We start from the raw sequence: 22,155 nt of genomic DNA on the forward strand, positions 1-22,155 counted from the left end.
TGCCTAGATGTTGAAATGCTCTGCCCCCTGATTTAAGAGATTGTTCCAGCTTTTTGAAATTCAAACATGGCCTTGCAATCTTTCTCTTCCACTGGTTTTGCATTGCCTTGGCTGTATGATCTCTGTCATCCCTGTAAGGAAGGCATGGTATCAAAGTAAGACAGACACAAGTGATCACAATTCAAAGGTGTTTATTTAACTTTATCTGGGGTATGAAAAAAGCCTATCTAAACTTAAATCTAAGATGGGAGTAAGTTATAGCCATCAAATAATATTAAAATAGTCCTGGTGGAGTCTAATCAAATAAGAAAGGGCCTATACTAAAAATCCTATTGCTAGTCCTTACTTGTGTGCGACAAAATAGTGTGGGATAATGTTCAGAAAAAGAAAAGTGTTCTCAAAATGATAAGTCAGGATGTTAGGCTGTGGGCCTCCCTTACGTACGTTTTTAGCATGGAACAAGACGGATCACTCAAGCACAGCACACTCATGGGCTTCTCTGGCATGAGGTCACAGTTTCTTTCACCAACATCAGGGCCTTCTGTGCACATATCTCTTTTGTGCAAAGTCTCTTGACTCAGAGGACCTGATGTATCACGAACAACAAAGAAAAGTTCCTTTCTCAACATTCACGTCGAGTGATTTACTCTTCACCCTGGATACCCCTCAGCTGGGCTCCGATCCTTCTTTCACCTTTAGCCTCCCTCAGTCGGGTTCAGACCAATGTCACTTTGTAGGCATCCCTCAGTCGGGTTCACACTTGCCTCAATAATCTTCTCGGGTGCGTTACTGTTCACCCAGGACCCCCCTCTTCTGGGCTCAGACCCCTTTTCTACAATTAATCCCCCCCAGCCGGTTCAGACCAACTTCAGTTTACTGACAATCACAGACTTTTGAATGTGCATGGGATTCAACGTAACCCGGTGCAGGACCACTTTGACTTTACAGTTCAATAGTTCTTCTTAGCGTGCATAGTGTTAACATACATTTTCTAGTAGATCCAAGGCAAGACAGCAAGTTGACTTTGGAGCAGACGGTTATTAAATTCATGTTTTTTGGATCAATCTCTGAGCAAATATAGCACACATGCAATGCAATGGTGATAGCTGGCCTAAATCTGTTTTTTGTTGCAATGGAATGGAAGATAACTGTCCAGAACTGCTCAACGTTCTTACTCTTGCCTTTATTTAATGCCTATTTTAGCATAATGTTAGCAACAAATCTCCACAACTCTGAGATGTGGGTGTATTAAGGGATACCCACACTATTTCTGTTTTTTGTTGAATAGTGTTTAAAAAACATGTACATGCCTAATTCCAGAAATTATAGTAATAGTAATTGTGAAAACGAATTATAGTTGTAGTGTATGGCATAAAATACATCCAGCTATAAGTACATGATATATTTCAAGTTACGAAGGAGTTCAGGGGCATGAGGTCATATGTCAAGTGGATCTATAGCTCAAGGAATTGCAAGGCAGCTTGCAGTATTCAACTTATCTACATAGATGGGTGCTTTATTCGTTCAAATACATGTTATATTTTGTGAGAAAAATATTCTGCATGGCATTCAAAAGGAAATATCAAGATATTACAATGGTATGGTACTCATTTAACCTAGCAGGTACTGCATCATAGGTACCGCTCACCTTAGCAGTAATTTCCATTAAATGCCAGGGGCACTTCCCATGTGGCAGGAAGTTCTGTCCTGCGGCCGGATACTCAGGTTTCCGGTATTGTCATATTGCCATGTACTGCCACCGCTTCCCAGGTATTCATAATATGGCCTGTTAATGCCCTGCTACTCCAGCTGTTGCCATTACATGTGGAAGGTAATGTCCTCATGTTCTCCATGAAGGCTCTCTTGAGTGAATTATCCACTCGTACTCTCATGTTTATCCAGAAGACTATAATAGGTTAAGGTACATTTGTAGGTATAGGTATCCGTGCTAGGGGTAATTACGCACAGGTGACTGACAATGCGGGCACTTACATGCATGTCAGTCCAGTGCAACTTTCATTGTTTGCACTATGAAGTGCACCAAGTGCTACATCAAAATTGCCCCATGTCAGCAGAGAGTAAAACATCGACTTGCTAAAATGATCAACACGCCTTGTATAGCCTGTCAAAAGACAGGTGATAAAAGGTTGACGTGCTACAATGATCGACGTGGCTATTTTAAAATGAATAATGTGCTAAATGTGAAGCTCAATCGGGTTAAAAGATCGACACGTCTATGTCTCAATGTGCTCGTTATGTGCCGGGTCTCTATTTTGAGCCTGTCTAGCTTTTGTATGTCTACCTTATGACCCATCCCAGTTCATATGCAAAGCACATTGGCATTGTTTGTCGTAATCACCTGTTTGTTTTGTGGCAATGGCCGCTGCAGTTGTTGCCAAGAAGGAGACCAATTCAGGGTCCAATTCAGAGTTCAGTCTAAAATTAGAAAAGTGCTTCTGCCTCAGAAACGAACACGTTCCATACAGGCACCACGTCCTGTGATTAAAAGAATGTGGCGACGTGAAATCAAAGCCTCCACTTTTGTATGTCCCTATCTCACGGCCTAACAATGCCACTCGTGACTACGAGTTCTGTAGTGCTAACACTGCAAGGGGATTCTCCTCACAGCTTTTCCATCAGGAAAAAAGTTGTTAAACTATGGCACCTGTGTGGTGAAATTAACAGCAAAAAGTAAGGTGCACCTTAAAAGTCTAACATCATGTTATAGGTTTTTGCAAAGCATTTGGGGAAAAAATTGGAGGATATCTGAAGCTTCTGGGAGCATCCTTCCGATGCTTATGGGCCAATACAATTCACAAAGATCTGCTCAAGGGCCTCGCAGAGATGTTTCAGGTGTGCATATGTGTTCATTTGCTGGTTAATTAGATGATTTCTCACGTACCACAGGTTTCTCCCAGACCACAACGTAGCATAGATCTGGCTTGCTAGCAAATCACTTAGATGGGGTGTGTATGGAGCACCATCCATGAAATCTCCTTATTTAAGAAATTCATGATATTTCATTTGTATTTCTGTTTTTATTTTTTTTAGACGTTCCTGGAGTATTCCGACACAGGTGCCAAGTTTGTGTTTGGCGAAAAATATCTGGATCACTTTTTTGCCTTCAAGGTAAGAGTCATATAAAATTCTGTGGACTTTGGTCAGCAATGACCAATAGTTTGGGGCAGCTTGGAAAACAAATCCAATGTGTGGAAGTTTTCCTTTTCAGTCTTTTGTCGGTTGACATTTTTTGACGTTATCAATTAGCGGGCAGGATAAAGAACGGTGAATGTATTGCTTTTTACAAAAATGTAAACAGTATACCGATAGCTTGTTTGGAAATTCTTTGAGATATTCGTGTTTGTGACATGGGATAAAAAATTGCAAATCTGGAAAACCCACAAGCACTCACAAAGAAACAATAATCGCTCTGGGATGCCTTAATGGTTTTCCAGCTATAATTGTATCAACACTATCTACTGAGATATATTGTAAGTCACTGGTAGTCTTGGTTTTCAAACGAACATATATTGATGGTTATCTTTCATGTACTTACAGTCCTTCTTCGCTTTTCCTAGCAGAAAACTCGGCAAGTTATAGTCAAACACCAGTTCCCAGAAAACCATGGCAATTCTAATACGATGATTGGCAAGCAATGAAGAGCCATGTGGTTCTTAATAATCTTCCCTTTTCCTTGGTGCAATGGAATTAAGAGACAAATTCGGGAATGCTGGAACGGTAGAGCTACGATGCACCTGCTGACAATACGCAAAGATCAAAACTCTGGAAATGTAAAGGTGACCTTTGAGATCCTTGTATCCTTGGAATCTGAGACCTCCAGCTTCAGACAATTCTCAGCATGAGACAGGGTCTAAAGCAGAGCCCTCCCCACCCTACTCTGTGATCCACAGGATCTATGCAGCAGTGAACACCCTGGGAGATCTCAGACTCTGTTCCCTAGAATGCCAAATACATAGAATAATAATTAGCAAATTGTAAAAGTTTCCTTGAGGAAACTCAGGAAGCGTCCATTTGGTGCAGTGCAAAGCAACTATACTGTGCTTTGGTGCCATGCGGTAAAAGCTCAGATTACAGTTTCAAAGCTATATGGCACCATGTCTGACCGGCTGATAACAGTGATGACCTTTTCTAAACCAGATTTTTCAGACTATGACATCTGTGAACCTGTTACTATTGACTGTGCTTGCTAGGGCTAATAGGATGCAGTCAAAAACATCTGGCGAGGCCAAAGGTTGCAGACACCTGGTTTAAAGCAAACAAGCCTGGTTCCATGCATCATTTGAAAGAGTGGTCTTCTGTTGAGAGTCATGGTTGTGGTACAGAAGGGTGCCAGTCACCTTCAGATGAACCGGCCTCAGTAGATCATACAGTATGACAAATGTTCACCAAAAGGCAAACAATGGAATTCTCTGCCACATGCGCTGAGAGCCGAAGAACCTTACTGGGCTTGCCTTAGGCCTCTTAAAACTTGGCTGTTTACATAGCGGATGACCCCATGCCTTCCCTACTTCTGCATGTAATCCACCATGGCTCTTTACCTCTGTCTAAATGCAGCTCTTTATAGTTCTGCTTGTAAGCATGAATTGCCAAAAGGCCACACGTAACCGATTTCTGTAACAGCACCTCGATGCCTCTGGGTTTTTGTGTGCTTTATCAATAAATTAATAAATAAATAAATAAATAAGAGGAGGGAGCGCACCAGGTATGATATGACATGGCATTTATAACGCACCTGTAGAAAAAGTGTTTCTAGGCGTGACAAGACAAGGAGGGGGAAACAAAGGGAGGACAAAACAACGATTTTACTAGGCCTTGTGTCATTCAGATCACGCAAGAGCAAGGAGTGGGGTGGGTAGAAGTGCAAGAGGGGGCTAGCAGGAGTGGACAAGTGCACAAGGGACGGGAGGGGGAAAAATGCAAGTAACAGAGTGCAGCCAATGGGTGGCTCAGTGCCGGTAATTCGAGGGTGCAGCCAGCGGGTGGCTAATACGTGCAGAGAGTGGGTGGACTGAGGGTTACAGATACAGGCCACACGTACTAAGTGGGCCAAGTGCGAGGTGCAACTGGACAGGCAGGGAGCTAGTACTGAGTTCAGAGGAAGGCCAGATAGGCCAGCTGCATCATGCAGACGGGTCATCAGCAGGGGAAAGGACGAGAGAAAGCAGAAGCGAAGTGGAAGGTCTTGAGTTGCTTCTGGAACCGACGATGGTTCTGCTCAATTTTGAGAGAGGCAGGGAGGCTGTTCCAGAGGGAGGCCCCAGCCGAAGAAAGAGATCTCCCCCCCAACTCTCTGCTTGGAAAAGCAGCTTGCCCTGAGAGTTGGAAGTAGATGAGTGGAGAGCTCAAGAAGGGAGATACTTAGGAAGAGAGAGTTGGAGGTAGTGCAGACTCAGGTCCCAGAAAGCCTTGGGGATAATGGAGGGGGTCTTGAACTTGATCCTTGCCGCCAGTGGGAGCCAATGAAGAAATTTCAGTGCTGGGGAGATACGATCCCTGGGCTTGAGGCCAAGGACAAGTCTTGCAGTCCTGTCCTGGATGAGTTGTAGAGGACAGAGAGTAGAGGCAGGAAAATGTACAAAGAGGCTGTTGCAGTAGTCCATCCTTGAAAGGAAAAGAGCTCTGGAAACAGCAAGCTTCTGGGGGAAATTGAGGAAGGGAAGAATACCTCTGAGGAGGTGCAGCTGATAGTTTTACTTCTTAGAGACATCAGAAATGTGAAGAGAGAAGGAGAGGGTGGAGTCGAAAATTACCCTGGGGTTCTTAGCCTCACAGGTAGAAGGAAGAGAACTCAGAGTGGGCGGCCAGAGAGAGATAGGAAAGGAGGGAGCTGGTGTTCTGATGAGGAGGATATCCGTCTTACTGGAATTGAGGCAGAGATCATTAACGGCACACCACTCTGGAATTCCAGACAGACAGTCAGGAATGTGAGAAGGAGTAGAGGCGGCCGAGGGAAGCCTGAAAGACAGCTGAGTGTCAACCGAAATACACTGAAAGTTGGGGCAGAGAGCAGCTATGCGGAGGTATGATTGCAATATAACATACAGAAATGACAGCGAAGGGTTGAAGAAGACAGTTGTCAAGAGGACAACCGGCAGACACATGTAGGAGTTACAGTTAGTAGGAGTCGGGACAAAACGTACCATCATGGAAGAATGCTTTTTCCAAGATGTTTGCTCTCTTTTTCAGTGAAACCTTGTGGTGGGAATTGTGGCTGGTTTACGCGGCCCCTCATGACACAGCTGCCAAGCATGGCCTTTGGTAACAGATGAATCAGAGCTCGAGGCCTTTTGCTGCCAAAGTGGTGCTACAATATTGTGCAAAACCTTTGCAATGCCTGTCATCTTGCTTAAATGAAAAGGCATAGTGGCAAAATGGTCGCTCTATGTGTTTGTTTAATGGTCCAATAGCTGCATGTTCCCCTAAGGAGGAGACAGTCTGCTCATGTTCAGGATAACATGCAAACACAGAGGGTGCCCTCATTTGCTGGAGCACACTCTGTGCCACTGTGATTTGTTTCAAATTATAAGCCAACACTCAATGAAATTCTTCAGCGAGTGTGGAGTTGATCTTGGCAAGTCGGCCAAGCAACACACGCATCAAAGCAAACAAAAGCGTCATTTAATAGGCTGATAATTAATAAGAAGGTATAGCGAATATTCTTGTTTTTCATGTGTCCTGGTTGAGCTTGTGGCAGCAGTTACTACCACTGAATCGGACACCTTTTCCACCACTCTATCTCCCATACAGCAGCACCAGGGCTCTCTTGGTTCAGATTAGGCTCCCTGAAGCAATGTTTTTCCCATGTAAAGGTTCCTTCATCACTACCAGCCAAATCATTGGTGGAGGCAAAGAGATAAGACCAGATGACTCCATACCCAGTAGCCACCAGCAGTTACAGATGGAAGCAAAAGCTTGTAGCTAACTGCGCGGTATAGTGCAACGGGGTCTGTCTTTCGGCATTCTCTTCATATATCCCGGCAACATGCTGCATAAGGAAGTACCTTCAGGGTTCAGGAAAACATATTCAGAGCCCTTGTAATCCACACTAAAACCATTAATTTAAACAATAAAAGAATGACTCACAAAACCAACCTTTACGAACCCACGTTAGCTTCAGAAAATAGCTTTAAAGATTCCAAGATTTCAGCAAGTGTACAACATGCTCAGATGCTTGTTTGATTTAAAGAAAATAAGTCTGGGTTACTATAATTCCAATGATAGTGATTGTATCATTATAGTGTAAATATTGTTCTGTAGTTAAACCCTGCACATGCATACATACATAAACTGGAAAAGACAATACTGGAATCATGACTTGCATTTGAAGTGAGGCCTATGCCGGCACAATCAGTCACAGGTGAAAACAAATGCACTATAACCAAAAAAGTGATGAGTGGAAGGTTTTGAATACAACTGAACCACTGGCAATGCTCTGGGTAACCTCCCATGCCACCATTTTTTAGCCCACGTGCACCATTGCAAAAGGGGTCCAGCCATATGCAAATCAGTCAAGTTCTGCCACCAATGGGAGCAACCCATCCCGAACTGCTAGGCCAGATCCACCTGCACGGAAACACATGCAATCCAAGATATGTTTCATACTGGTTGGGCCTCCTCAGTGAGGTGCAACTTGGTTCCCTAAGGCGCAGCGAGCAAAGGACCCATGTCTGAGCATACCCTCTCTCAACCAGTGGGACAAACTATAACCAGAAAAGTGATGGGTGGAAGGTTTTGAATCAATCTGAACCATTGGCACTGCTCTGGTCAACCTTCCACGCCACTTTAGCCCGTCTGCGCCATTGCAAAAGGGGTTCAACCATATGCAAATCAGTCAGGTACGGCCACCAATGGGAGAAATTTGGCCCAAACTGCTAGGCCATGTCCCCTCTGCACAGAAACACAAGCAACCCCAGACAAGATTCAGCCTTGTTAGGCCTCATCAGTGAGGTGCAGCTTGATTCCTATAGCACAGCGAGCAAAGGACCCATGTTTTAGAATACCTTCTCTCACTCAGGGAGACATACTATAACCAAATAGTGATCAGTGGTACTACCACCAATGGGAGCAGCCCAGCCCGGACTGCTGGGCCAGGCCTCCAATGCACGGAAACACAAGAAACCCCAGACATGTTTCGACCTTGCACTATCAGATCACACAAAGAGCCAAAACAGGGGGGGTTTAAAAGGTTAGTGTTGGGTTATTTGTTTAATTTTGCCTTGTTGAATAAAAAAAAATGAGGATATATATAATAGTTAATAGGTTTGGCAAATTGCCCTAAATAAAGAACTGTACACAAAGCAACCAGTCACACTGCGGAAAAAGTCCCTGCTGCACAGAACATGCTCTTCTTAAGGGTAAATTGGCTTATCAAATCTACCGTATAGAATTGAATTGATATTTTATTTATTTTGCGTTCGTACAAAAGTGTTTCGGAGCACAACAAGGCAAGGGAGGGGAACAGGGGAGAACAAAACAATGATCTTACTAGGCCCAGTGACATTGAGAACACGCAAGTGCACGGGAGAGCAAGAGGGGAAAAGTGCATGGAAGGGGGGAGAAGTGGAAAGTGCGGAGCAAAGGAGAACCAGAATAAATAATAATAAATAAATAAATAATAAAGGCAACAAACGGTTGTAGTGCAGCCAGCAAGTGGCAAGTGCTGGGTTTAAGGCAGCACACAGGGTAGGTCTGATAAGTGCAGGAAGAAAAGGGGGCGGCTGTATGGGTACAGATACAGACCCTAGTGCAAGGGGTTGCCTGAAGGCAGTGCGGGAGGGTGGAACGGTAAGCAGGTACCTCAGCACAGAAGCCAGAGGGTGGCCAGGTGAATGGTGCCGAAAGAGAACAGATCAGCACAGGAGAGGGGGGGTCAAAGGCAGAAGCAAAGAGTAAGGTCTTGAGGTGCTTCCAGAACCGGAGATGGTTCTCCTCAAGTTTCAGAGTGGCAGGGAGGCTGTTCCAGAGTGAGGCCCCAGCGGAAGACAGAAATCTACCCCCAGCTCGTTTCTTTGAAAAACGACTGACCCGGAAGGAGTTAGAGTTGAGGCGCGAAGAGCTTGAGAGAGAGGAGGTATTTGCGTAGGGATAGCTGACGGTATTTTGGGCCGAGGCCCAGAGAAAGCCTTGTGTACAATGCAGAGGGTTTTGAATTTAATCCTTGCATCCACTGGGAGCCAATGGAGAGATTTCAGTGCTGGGGAGATATGATCCCAGTGCTTGAGGCCAAGGAAAAGTATTGCAGTCCTGTTCTGGATTAGTTTCAGAGGGTGGAGAGTAGAGGCAGGTAGATTTAGAAAGAGGCTGTTACAATAGTCCAACCTAAAGAGAACCAGAGCTTGGGAGACAGTGAGCTTCTGGGGGAAGGAGAGGAAAGGCAGAGTACCTCTGAGGAGGTGCAGTAGTAAGTTTGACTTTTTAGAGACATCAGAGATGTGGGCGGAGAAGGAAGGTCTGGAGTCAAAGATGACCCTGAGGTTCTTAGCCTCACTGGTGGGGGTAGGAGGAGGGCCAAGGGAGGCCGGCCAGAGAGTGAGCGGAAAGGATGGTGAAGGTGTGCCAATGAGGAGGATCTCCATCTTGCTGGCATTCGGATGAAGATTGTTGGTGGCACACCAATCTTGAATGGCAGTTAGGCAATCAGAGATGAGAGAAGGAGAGTAGGTGTCCGAGGGCAGCCTGAAAAGGAGTTGAGTGTCATCAGCGTAGCACTGGAAATTCGAGCAGAAAATGGCAATGCGGTGGGCGAGAGTTTCCAGGTATTGGTTGAAAAGCCAGGGCGAGAGGTTAGGCCCCTGGGGAACACCACAGGTAGAGAGGGAGATAGATGATAGGAAGGACCCAAGTTGGACCTGGGAGGGTCGATCAGAGAGGAAAGAGGTCAGCCAGGCCAGAGCCTGATCGGTGATACCCAGGTTAGCACAGACACAGTTGAGCAGGATGGTATGGTTGATCGTGTCGAAGGCAGAAGAGAGATCGAGGAGGATGAGGACAGAGGGAATGTTAGAGTCAAGGTTGGAGAGCAGATCGTCACGGATGTTCAGGAGAGCAGTTTCCATGCTCTGGCAGCTCTGAAGCCAGACTGGTGGTCATGGAGACAGCCAACAGAATTGGAATGAAGGTTAAGCTGAGAGATGGCCAGCTTTTCCAGGAGTTTTCCCAGAAAGAGAGTAATGGAAATTGGGCAATAGTTAGCTGAATAAGAAGGATCAGCTGTGGGTTTCTTGAGAAGAGGATGCACAAGGGAGTGCTTCAGAGGGGAGGGGAAGGATCCTGAGGCAAAGGAGAGGTTGCAAAAATAGGCAAGGGCCGGAGCGAGGGAATCAATGTGGTCCTTGATGGTTTTAGAGGAACAGGGATGAACCTGTTTTGACGAGGCTTTCATAGATCGGACTTCTCTAGCGACCTCATCAGGGGTTAAAAGATAAAAGGACGAGAAAGAGGGCGGGGCGGCTGTAGGAGGGTCAGCATACACAGACGGAGAGGGGAGAGGATGGGTGGGGGAGGAGAAGGTGGACAGGATGTCCTGGTTTTTTTTAGATAAAGTGAGAGGCAAGGGCATTGCAAAGAGCCTGGGAGGCAACAGGAGGAGTAGAGACTGTAGCAGGGTTCGCCAGCTCCTTGAAGATTTTAAAGAGTTTGGCGAGCTGTTAGATGCCTCAGAAACATGGCTTGAATGTGGACTCTCTTCTTGGTGAGGACAGAGAGTCTGTATTGCCTTTGGAGCAGGCGACAGGACAGTTTGTCAGAGGATGAACAAGAAGCCCTCCATTTCCTCCCAGCCACCCTACACTTACGTTTAAGTGTAGCTAGGACAGAGTCATACCAGGAATTGCACTTGGCTTTGGACTTCAAACGGATCCTCATGACAGGGGCAAGAACATCAAGAGTATCAGAAATAGAAGAGTAGAGCAGAGACAGGGCTGTGTCAGGATGTGAGACAGCCAGAGGTGGAGGGGGGGAGAAGGTGGCGGCAAAAGCCTCAACTGACACGCGTTTCATGGGCCAGATGTCCGAAAAGGTAGGTGGCAATGTTGGGGTAGGCTTGGCTTGGGGGAAGAGAGGGAGAGATGAAAGGAGAGGAGGGAATGATCGCTCCAGGAGAGAGGAGTGGTCAGAGGGATGGAGAGGGGGAGGTCAGAGGAGATCAAGACATCAAGTGTGTGCCCTGCAGAGTGAGTCGAGCCGGAGGGGAGGATGGACAGGGAGAGGGAGTCACAGAGGTCATGAAAGAGTAAAGAGGAAGAACAAGGAGATTCTAAATGGATATTGTGGTCATCGAGGAGGAGGAATTGAGTGGTAGAGGCCAGAAAGGAGGAGGAGAGGCCCGCCCATGCAGAGAGAAATGAGTTGATTTGACGAGGAGGCCAGTAGATAGTAACCACAGTAAGAGAATGGGTAGAAGAGAGAGAGAGCCTACAGACAAGGCATTCAAAAGAAGAGGAGGTCTGAGTGGGAATGATAGAGGCAGGAATCCACTCAAAAGATCACGGCTACCCCCCACCCCACCAGACCGAGAGGATCTGCGTGTGGAGAGGATCTTATAACCATCAGAGATGAGAGTGTCAAAGCTTGTGACAGAGCTGGCCATGAACCATGTCTCAGTAAGACCAAGGACATCAAGGTCTAGCTCTTCAAGGAGGTGGCAGATGTCAGAGGAGTGTTTGACAGCAGAGCGAGAGTTGAGAGTGGCAAGATCAAGATGGTGGCCAGCCTTAAAGACCTTCCAGGGAGGGGTACTGATCAGAGGTACGCCCTGCGGAGGAGAAGGAGCCCTAGGAGGGAAAGAGGAGGAGGAGGAGAGAGAGGGCAAGGTAGCCAAGAGAGAGAGGAGGGGACAGCAGGAGATGAGAGGAAATTGATGAGGTGAGGGAAGCGCCTATCAAAGTAGAGGAGATTGGCCTAAGAGCCTTGGACCATGACAGTGCCATTAAGGTAGACATTAATGATGACTCAAGGAGAACTTCCCAGCGAGTGCCACCATTAATGAGAGGAGGAGATAGGTCAGAGCACAGAGATCATATGAAGAGTCCATAGGTCTGGCGAGGGAACCACAAAGAGGATGTTGGTGAGGGTCTGTCTGAAGGAAGCATTGGAGTAGGTGTCGGCATACGGAAGACCAGGGTTGGAGGCCAAGATATCCTTTTTGAACTTCTTCCTGCCAGACTTAGTGATAAGGGAAGGATAGTCAATGGAGAAGCAGTTGGAAAAGATAGGAGAAACAGAAAATGCCATGCACCGTAATTGCAATACCTATAATAAGTACTTGATGGATGCCAGGGTGTAGTTGCAGAGCTGTAGCCTGGTATGATTTTCAATCTATGTAAACTTTATTTCGATATAAAATGCCACATAAAAGTGATAGAAAGATAAAAAGTTACAAATAGTACCAGATACAACATCATAAAATCACAAGATATTCAAAATCATGAATTCACATAGCAGATCACATCACAGGACAAAATGATCATATCACTAGAGAAACCGGTTTTTAAAATAACTATATTACATTTCTAGATACAAATGCCAAGATCAGTTATCGAGCCATTCATTTCAAACTCGTAAATAATTCATTATACTGGTGGAGGCTAGATTTCATTAGACCTAGTGCGTGGTATGATTTTCATAGATGTGGTATCCGACCCCGGATTGTGGACTGCCACTAAGTACAGTGGCATGTGTTCGCATCAGTGCATTTCTTTGGCGGCACACTTCAAGGTATTAAATAACATATATGGCACCAAAGGTCCACAGAAAAAAAGAATACTGCGGAAAAGACAAGAATCCGCCAAGCATACAGTGGCTGTGCATTGTATACATAGAAATATCAATTGCATTGAACAACCTATGAAGGAGAGTGTGGATTCTATTAATGGCATGGACTATTATGCAGTTCTCTGTCCTCTTTATTGGATCAGTAAGAAAGTGAAAATAAACATCAAATAAATGTTCCCTACTTAGGTACAAGTCCCATAAACCTTTTGCAGTCCCCCTTGTGAGTCATGTTCCTTCTTCTCCAATCATTGCAGATATTCCTCTTTGAACCAGTTTAGCACTCTCTGGCCTCCTTAGTTCACCACTGTACAACAATCGACAACACTCTTGGCAAGAAAATTAAAAATGCCACAATTCTCAGGAGTCATCTCATCATATCTGGCCATCTTGCGCATCTTGTATCCTGGCTTGCAACATTATGTGTTACTACTGACTTCTGCAATTGTATTCGCTCTCCACTCTTGCTTCTCCACTCTTTTTGACTGCTTACTCTCTGTTCTCTCCTCCTTTCCCTTCTCCCTTTTCATATCTCCTCCACTTACTTTCTTCTATGCACTTACTCTATCAGAATTGTCCCTGGACCTAATATGATAGCAACCTCGTCTGATTCCTCCACCCTCACATTACTGTTTTTTCCTCCCCACCCCACTCCTCCAGCACTATATGAAATGTCGTCAGGCCTAGTATAATAGTCGCTTGTTTTGTTCCTCCCCTCCCTTTCTGCACCCCTCTCCCTTACCTTTTGTTTTTCTCCAGCTCTACCAGAAATGGCATCAGGCCTAGTACGGTAGTCGCCTGTCTGTTTCCATTTCCTTCCCACTCTCCCCCTCCCTTCCTTATCTATGTTTTAGCTCTTACACTATCTGAAATGTCGTCAGGCCGAGTAGGATAGTTAATTTCACATCCTTACAGTTCATGGCCTGTAAGAATGTCATTGTATTTTCCCTTGTTCCCTCCCTTGCCTTGAAGCGCTTTGAAACACATTGTGTATAGGCGCTATATAAATAAACTATCATATCATATCCAGTGGACCAATCAAAATAATGTACGCCCAGTATAGGACTCTGCAGCAGGGAGCTAAAGAAAGGAAGGAGATTTAGCTGGATGGGGGTCATATTCATCGCTGTGCCAGTCATTGACATGGCATGACATGGAGGCATCCAGTTCTGCAAGTTAAAAAGTCTTGCAAGTACAACTCATGCGACATGCACAATGTTTGAGCAGTAAATTCTATGAAACACCCGTTTGTGAGGCCAATCAGCTTACCTGAGAATTTGCTTTGCCCGGCCCCCGACCTAAAAACATTGGATTTGACGTCTCCAATAGCTGAATTTGCACCGAAAACAGAAATATCTAAACACATCATCCATCTGAATAATCCAGCTAGAGCCGGTGAGCAAACAGGATGGTGAAGTTTACAAAAAGAAAAACACAGCTGGTCTCTGGATCCGCTGTACACTCCTCATATTCCTTCGAGAGCCAAACAACACAAAGAGAAGGGGATCCCCGGAAGAAAGGAAACTCATCATAGAAGACCCAGCCTTAGTCCCACTGGTGATACTAAACTACATCCCATCAGGTGTGAAATGCCACCTGCCAGGTACAGGGCCAGGCACACTCCTGAATGAAACCAGGCATATTAAGATAACAAGCAGGGCAGATATTTCTTCCAGGCACAATCCCCCATTATCTGGCCAACTCCTTAATAATGAGAAAAGCAAATGAACATCCCAAAGACAATAGGATCAAGGCTTTAGCGGAATGAAAACACAAATGCCCTCAGTTGACGGCAGATGAAGGGATAAGTGCTGACCGGCAATCTATACATCAACCTATGAAAAGAAGAAATGGCAGCTATGTATAGATATACTGTCTGATAGGCAGAATAATTGATTTCAGACAGGAAGTTGACCACCTCTATAACATTCCCTTAAATGGGAATCACATTCCTTCTTTTGCATCAATACACCCAGATCTTCCAATCTTCCAGGAAGGTGGGTAAGTCCTGATGGTGCTGCATGCCCATGGTTGGCTGTGCAGCTGTAGATCAAATGCTGTTTATCCCTATTCTGAGTATTGCCATGGATGGATGCATCTCCCCACTCATTCAGAAGCAGATCTCGGAAATCTGGCAACAGGATTGGACCGTCCTTCATCAGGGCTAGAGGCAGGTAAGCCAAGACAGGCCATAATGAGGTTATCAAGGTTAGGGTGGCCCTTTGTTTCTGAGTGTGCAGTAAAGTCCAAGTGATCGTTGCACAGGGGAAAGGCATATTGCAGAAAACCTTGCCACTGCCACGCTCCATATTGCTCCAGTCCCCAGCTCAAAAACTGTGGTAGTTGATTGTTGAGCTGGGATGTGAAGAGGTCTACTTGGAAAGAACCTCACAGATTGCAAATGCAGAGAAAAAACGCATCTATACGATTACTGCAACCCCCATCACTGCCACCCCGAAATTGCTGACTTTTTTTGACCCCCTTTACACCACATATATATGCAGGGAAGAACTCCTGCAACCCCCCCTGCTTGCATTATATACGATTACCCCCCACATAGATATGTGGTGTAAACGGGGATGGAATAAAAACAAGTCGACATTTTCGTAGGTCACAGTGATGGGGGCGCAGTAATGGTGTAATTCGGAGAAAAAAAATGTGTGGTTTCCATCTGCTGCCTTACACCGAGTATCAGGAGCACTAATCCACACCTGTTGTGCGCCTCAAGGAGATGTCCTGCTCTTATCTTTATGTGAAACTAGAAGTAGAATTCCCAGGATGTCACTGCTAGTTCTGAAAGATGTTGGATCATGTTCCTCTTAGCTTGTTTATATATCACACAGCTGAGGTGCAAAGGGAGAAAGTGTTTGTGAAGCTGTGAACTGCAAAGAGCCTGCCTAGAATCTCTAAACAGTTAATGTGCCAGTGTCAGAACTATAAACCTCTTCCAGTCCTTCACTCAATTTCCGAGAAGTCCCCCTACTCCTCACCTGATTCTTCTGATGAGGATGGATGGCTCTTGCCCTTCTTCTTCTGAGTGAACCGCTTTTTCTGGAAGAGGTACGGCCTCCCTCGGGTAGAAGCCACTATGCTGCCTTAGTACAATGAGGCTAGCAAAGGGCCCCTTCCCGAGGACGCCAAAAAGAGGAAAAAGCCAATGGCAGAAAAAACCTCTTTGTGCAGATTGATCCGGTGTGCTGTCCTTGAGCGTACTTGTTTTAGGTATAAGAATACTCCAGGAGAGTCCAATCTGTTCTTGCAGTAATGGAAGTGCACAATCCCTTTAGTGGCAAAACAACTTATTTGTATTTGTATTTATTTATTTGTAATGCGCACCTAACCCGAAGGTAGCCAGGCGCAGAGGCAATAAGAGGGTTGCAAAGCTTCGTTACATAGGCGTGGCGAGGTCCAGCTAGGGTTACATTGCCGGAAATGTCACGCCAAGTCAGAGGGTAGAGCATGTACATTAAAGGCAGTACTATAAACATATTTGCAATTAATGCGTAGGTGACGAACATAACATGTGCATTAGGGCAGTACTATAAACAAATTTACATTCAGTGATGCGCCACATAGTAGAGGCACATCTGGGTCTCTAGGAGTCATTGTGAGTCGAGGGATTTGAGCCAGTTGATGGTCCTAGCTCTAAACTGGTGGTAAGGTAGGTCTTCCCTGCACGACGGAGGGAGGGAGTTCCAGTATTGTGCTGCTTTTACTGGAAAGCTGTTACCCCCAGATGTGATACGTTTAAACCTGGGCACCAGTAGAAGGTTGGAATTTGCCGTTCTCATGGGGCGGGAGAGGGTGGGTCTGGTGAATCTAGCGATGAGGTATTGGGGGGCTGCTTGGTGTAGGCATTTGTGAATCAAAGACACTGATTTAAGGAATATCTTGTCCATAGTGGATAGCCAATTAGCGGTTCTTCTGGAATCTGAGATGTGGGCTTTCTTCGGGATGCTAAGGGCCGCTCTTAGGGCATTGTTCTGGAGAATTTGGATTTTGTTGGAGATGTATTTATTACAGCCTACATATAAGGCGTTACAATAGTCCAACTTGGACAGGATCAGTGCCCTGGCCAAGGTGGTGCAGTTGGTGGGGGAGAGAAAGGGTTTGGCTGCCCTGATAAGTTTGCAAGTGTAAGAAGTGGAGGAGGCCAATGCGTTCACTTGTTTGTTGAAGGTAAGGGTGGAATCTAGATAGAATCCGAGGGTTTTAACCTCCTTAGCTACCATGATTTTATTGTTGTCGATTATGAATGAGGAGTATTTGTGGCCCAATTTGTTAAGGAGGTGTGAGGAGCCTAGAATGAGAAGGTCCGTCTTGTCATCATTCAGGCATAGTCCGTGTGCGGCCATCCAAGCCTGGATGATGAGGTACACTTTATTAACGAAGGCCAAATCCTTGTCATAATCCCCCGATAACGGGATGAGGATCTGGGTATCATCAGCATAGTTAGTGTAGGTGATACCCAGATCATCTAGATCATCGAAAAGGGGCTTCGTAAAAATATTATAAAGTGTAGGGGAGACGCACGATCCTTGCGGTACACCACATGTGATCGGGATAGGGTCGGCTGATGCTGTTAATGAGAAGACTCTCATTGTGCGGTTGTTGAGGAAGGATTGGATCCAGTTAGTGGCATCTTGAGAGAAATGGGCAGCTATTTGTAGGTGGTTGCACAAGATTTCATGGTCGACCAGATCGAAGGCCGCAGAGAGATCAAGGAGAAGCAATAGTGCTGTCTTCCCCTGGTCTCTCAGCTCATCTATCTGTGCCTTGAGATCTATGAGTGCGGTCTCTGTTCCGTGTTGTGGCCTGAAGCCTGATTGACGGACGCCTAGGAGTTGGAAGTGCTCAAGGTGGTGTTGGATCTGTTGGTATGCTATTTTATCGATGATTTTGAGGAGGAAAGGTACTGTGGTAATGGGGCGGTAGTTGGTGGGGGTGGATGGGTCCAGATTTGGTTTTTTGAGCAGAGGGAGGACCCAAGACTGTTTTAAGTTGTTAGGTACGGTGCCTGACGTGAAGGACGCATTTATTAGCTTGGTGATAAAAGGTGCGAGATCACGGGCAGCATCCTTAATTAGTTGAGCGGGGCATAAGTCTCCATGGCAGTTTGAGGGTTTGAGGGTGAGAATAGTATTCTCAACTTCTTTGGTGGATACTTTGTGGAAGTAGAAGGATGGGTTAATCGCTACGGGGGGGGATTGAGACGGGTAAACCTTTTTGTGGGAGGCGGTACTCTGTTTGGTGGAGGAAAGTAGAGATTCTTTTTTAGTGCTTATTTTAGTTTTAAGGGATGAGATTTTGTTCGCTAGGGCATTTTGAATGCCTGTGCACCAATTTTTATCTTTAATACACAAGTAAGGTATTTGAATCGGGGATTCGATCTCTTTAAGTATTGTGAAAAGCTCTCTGGTGTTAGATTTGGCTTGTGAGATCCGCGTGCTGAATGACGATTGTTTAGCCAGTATAATTTCTTTTTTATATTGGGAGGCTAGGCTACTCAAGTTTTTTTTGTTTTTTTCTGAGGGGGAAGCTCGCCAGATTTTCTCACATCGTCGCTTTTCTTGTCTGAGGGCTTTGAGATGAGGCGAGAACCAGGAGTTAATGTGTTTCCGGGGTTTGCTCTTTTTTAGCTTCAAAGGGGCTATAGTGTCGAGGGATGAGAGCATGATTTTATTATAGATATCCACCATCGTGAGTGGATCAGTGTGGTCCGGGATGGCATTCAAGGTAGGCGTGATAAAGGGGTTAGGCTTTCCAAGGTGATGTTTTTTTTGTTACGGGATTGGATGGGTGGAGCTATAGTGCTGGCTTGTGCTGGGGTTGTCTTTAGGGTAAACGAGATCAGATAGTGGTCTGTCCAAGGCTGTGGGAGTATGGCAGAGACCAGGACTGGGCAGTTGTGCACAGCTAGCCAGTCCAGAGTTCTCCCTTTGATGTGGGTAGGTTCGGTAATCAACTGGGTGAAGCCCAGTTCCTCTAGGGTATTGTTAATAGTGCTAGCATTGGCGTCTGCAGGGTCGCTAAAACCAAGGTTAAAGTCTCCTAGTAGGATGCGTTGTGAGGAGTTTTTGAGGTTGTTAGATACGATGTTTGTGAGGTCTTCTTCGAATGATCCTAAGGGGCCCGGTGGTCGGTAGATAAGGTGAATGGAAATGGATTGAGTGCTAGAGAGGGTTAACTTAGCTGTAAGAGATTCACAAGAGCTAGCATTGATAGGAGATTCGATTGTGATAGTAAATTTAGTTTTGGCTATAATGGCAAGACCTCCACCTCTAGAGGTGGTGCGATCAAGTCTTAATAGCGTGTAGTCGTCTGGGACTGCTAACATAATTGCAGGGCCTGCCGTGGGGTGAAGCCAGGATTCGGTAACTGCTAAGAAGTCCAGGTCTTCATTATATAGCAGGTCAGCAATGTCTGATGCGTGGGCTACCAAGGAACGTGCATTTATTAATGCACCCTTGGTCCCTGGATCTGTTAGGTTAGGGGGTGGTGGCATAACATCGTGCGTGCTTTTCTGGTCACGGATGGGCTCACGGTGGAGTCTGCTATTAAGTTGAAGGGGGTGTAGAGATGGATTCCTGGTCACCGTATTGTGGGCTAGTTTGGACAGTGGGTCATAGAGTCTTGCGAGCCTGGCGCGTAATCTACGGTTTCTTGCGAGAACAGGGCAAGGTGTGGAATTCATTTCAGTTGATAGGTGTGGGATGTATGCAGGCTCAGGTATAGAAAGGTTGGATATCATGGTTAGGTGTTGGCTATTCAAGATGTATAATGTTAATCTTAGTAACACTGTGTAGAGAGTGTGGATATACATTGTTGTGTTGGGCAGGGTAGACTGGTGCAATGTGATAATGTCTGGTAGCGTAGGTCAGTTCACACAGTCCAGGCACAAAGGTAAGGTCACAGGCACAGTGTGGGGGCAGTGAGTCACTTGGATTCAGTTTTTACAGTCACGGTACGAATGCAGCGGTCGCTTGCAGCAGATTGAAGGTGAGAGGTCATTTAGAATCGTTTTTAACAATCAAGCACTTCAATTCAGTTAACAAACAGGTATAAAGCATAGTTCACTATCAGGGTGTGAAGGCAAAGGTCATCTAGATTCAATTTAGACAGTCACGGCGCAAAAGTTCAGTTAGCAAACAGGTATAGAGCATTTAGATTTGATTTAGGCAGTCAAGGCACAAGAAACTAAGTGTCTGGGTGCATAGTCAATGAGACACCTAGATACAAGTTTTTAGCAGTCAGGCACAAAGCATAGATCACTAACAGGGTGCGAAGGCAGAGGGACATATAGAATCGGTTTAGACAATCAGATGCCAAAGCATTTTGATAATCAAGGCACAAGGGCATAGGTCTCTGGCGTGGTGCAAAAGCAGTAGGGCATCTGGAATCAAGTGTTTAGCAAGTTGCCATAGAGCATAGGTCACTAGCAGGGTGCGTAAGCAATAGGGCATCTAAATTCAGTTTCGCCATCTAAGTGTGAAGCAAGGGTAACTTAGTAAGGTATAGAGGCTGAGGAACCACTAGATTCAATTTTAACAATCGGGCATTGGTTGCACTAGTGAGGTGCATAGGTGATGGGTCACTTGAGTTCAATATGTAGCAGTCAGGCACCCAGGCGTAGGACACTAGCGGGTGCGGTGACAGTGGGTCCTAAAAACAAATTTAACAATCGGGACCCCTAGGCATAGATCGCAGGGAGTATAAGAGCATTGCGGGATCGTTACAAGGCAACAGTCTTAGAAAGAACGGGAGGTCGGGTGAATGATGCATCTGACACCCAGCACTCCATTGTACTGGGCTGCACGGACATTGAAATGGAAGTATCAGCCCGCTACTCTGCCGGGACCGGTAGGCAGGCTGAAGCGGGCACCAGCCGCCCACACTCTGAGACACTGATAGCGTGGGCTGGGAGATGGGAGAAGCCTGCTGCAGTGTCAGAGCCTAAAGAACTAAGTAGCAAGAACAACAGAAAAGCAAGTATGAGTGGAGGAAACGAGCACAGTGGAAATGGGAGGAGTAACGAAGGTAAAGTAGACAGCGAAAGAAAAAGAAGCGAGAAAAAGGCATGGCAAGGCGAGGATGCCGTACAGGAGAGTGCAAGCCAGACGAAGAAAAACAGAGCGGCTCCCGCAAAGACGGGGACTGAAAACTGGCAACAGAACACAAGAAGCAGAAGCCAGGAGAGATCAACGAAAGGAAGTCAATCGGAAGGAAAGCACTTCTGAGCGTTGGAACCGTAAGCAGAAAATGTGCGGCAAGGGTTGAAACGCACAGAAGGAAGGGATAGGTTGAGTTAAGAGACGAAAAGCGCCGGCCGAGGCCACAAAAAACTAGAGCGTAAAAAGAGCAACGTAGATAACGTGAAGTGACACTTTAATGGTGTCGGAACCTCCAGGAATGCCACAAGCGCCATGGCTGTAGGCTCGTGCCACCCGTAGAGACTCCTGCTGTGGCCATGGACTTGCAGTCCAAATTGAATCACATTGGTGCCCCATGCTGTCAGGCTTGTATTAGACTCCAAATGAAGATCTGGCGTGGTGGAAGGCAAAATTGCCCTCTGTTCCTGGCTTCTGTACCCAAAATCCACCATTGCAATTCTGCTCTTCGATTTATAGAAATTATGAAAGAACCAGCGTAGTCCAAACCTTTTTTAGAGCCTGCATATTTTATCTCTGAAGAGCGCTGTAATGAGGAGGCACCGAAAACACGTCGTAAATGGAAGAAGACAAAAGACCTATCCATCAAGCCACTTGTCTGATATTCGTTGCTTGTAGGGCAATTGTGCTCCTGAATTCGCTCTTGTTGGCTCTCACGTTGGCCGTGGGTGGTTCAATGCAGAGCCTCTGTAGTGCAACTGAAAATCCCAAATGTTGGAAGATCTGAGATGGGTATGTCTTGCGTTCCTCCCAGATTATGGTGAAACTCAGTCAAAACACAAAATTTCCTGTCAGGCAAGGTCGAGCTGAGGCTTCTCGCGCAGACTGGGCCGTAATGAGAACAGGGGTGGACTGGCCTATAGGGAACCCTGGAGATTTCCCGGTGGGCCTCTGCACCCTGGGCCTCTTTTGTGTGGTAGTTCCAAATTGTCTCATAGGAAAAGCATTGGGCTTGCTGAAAATGTGTCATATGAGTCACCTTTGACCATTATTTCCAGGGCCTCTTTTGCTCCCCAGTAATTATTTCCAGGGCCTTTTTTAGTTCTCAGTCCACCCCTGAATGAGAATATTGTACATGTATATAAGCGTGCAAATCTTTTTCACCCTGAGGAAGGCAGCGACAAGCCGCAGTAACTTTGCAAATCACCTCAGAAAAGATGCTGTGCCTAAAGTATGTGAAGCAAATTGCTAACACTTT

The 22,155-nt window shown here is 45.8% G+C and overlaps 1 protein-coding gene across 1 annotated transcript in view; it reads left to right on the top strand.

Annotated features, from left to right (window-relative positions):
- Nucleotides 1-22,155, top strand: part of SLC28A3 (solute carrier family 28 member 3) — a 666,148-nt gene that overhangs the window by 482,045 nt on the left and 161,948 nt on the right. Inside the window, exon 8 of the mRNA XM_069625863.1 lies at nt 3,052-3,129. Coding sequence (XP_069481964.1) covers nt 3,052-3,129 — 78 coding nt within the window. The remainder of the gene's footprint in view (nt 1-3,051; nt 3,130-22,155) is intronic.

This window comes from Ambystoma mexicanum, chromosome 6p (assembly GCF_040938575.1).
Source record: "Ambystoma mexicanum isolate Mex_15411 chromosome 6p, UKY_AmexF1_1, whole genome shotgun sequence".
Lineage (NCBI taxonomy): Eukaryota > Metazoa > Chordata > Amphibia > Caudata > Ambystomatidae > Ambystoma > Ambystoma mexicanum.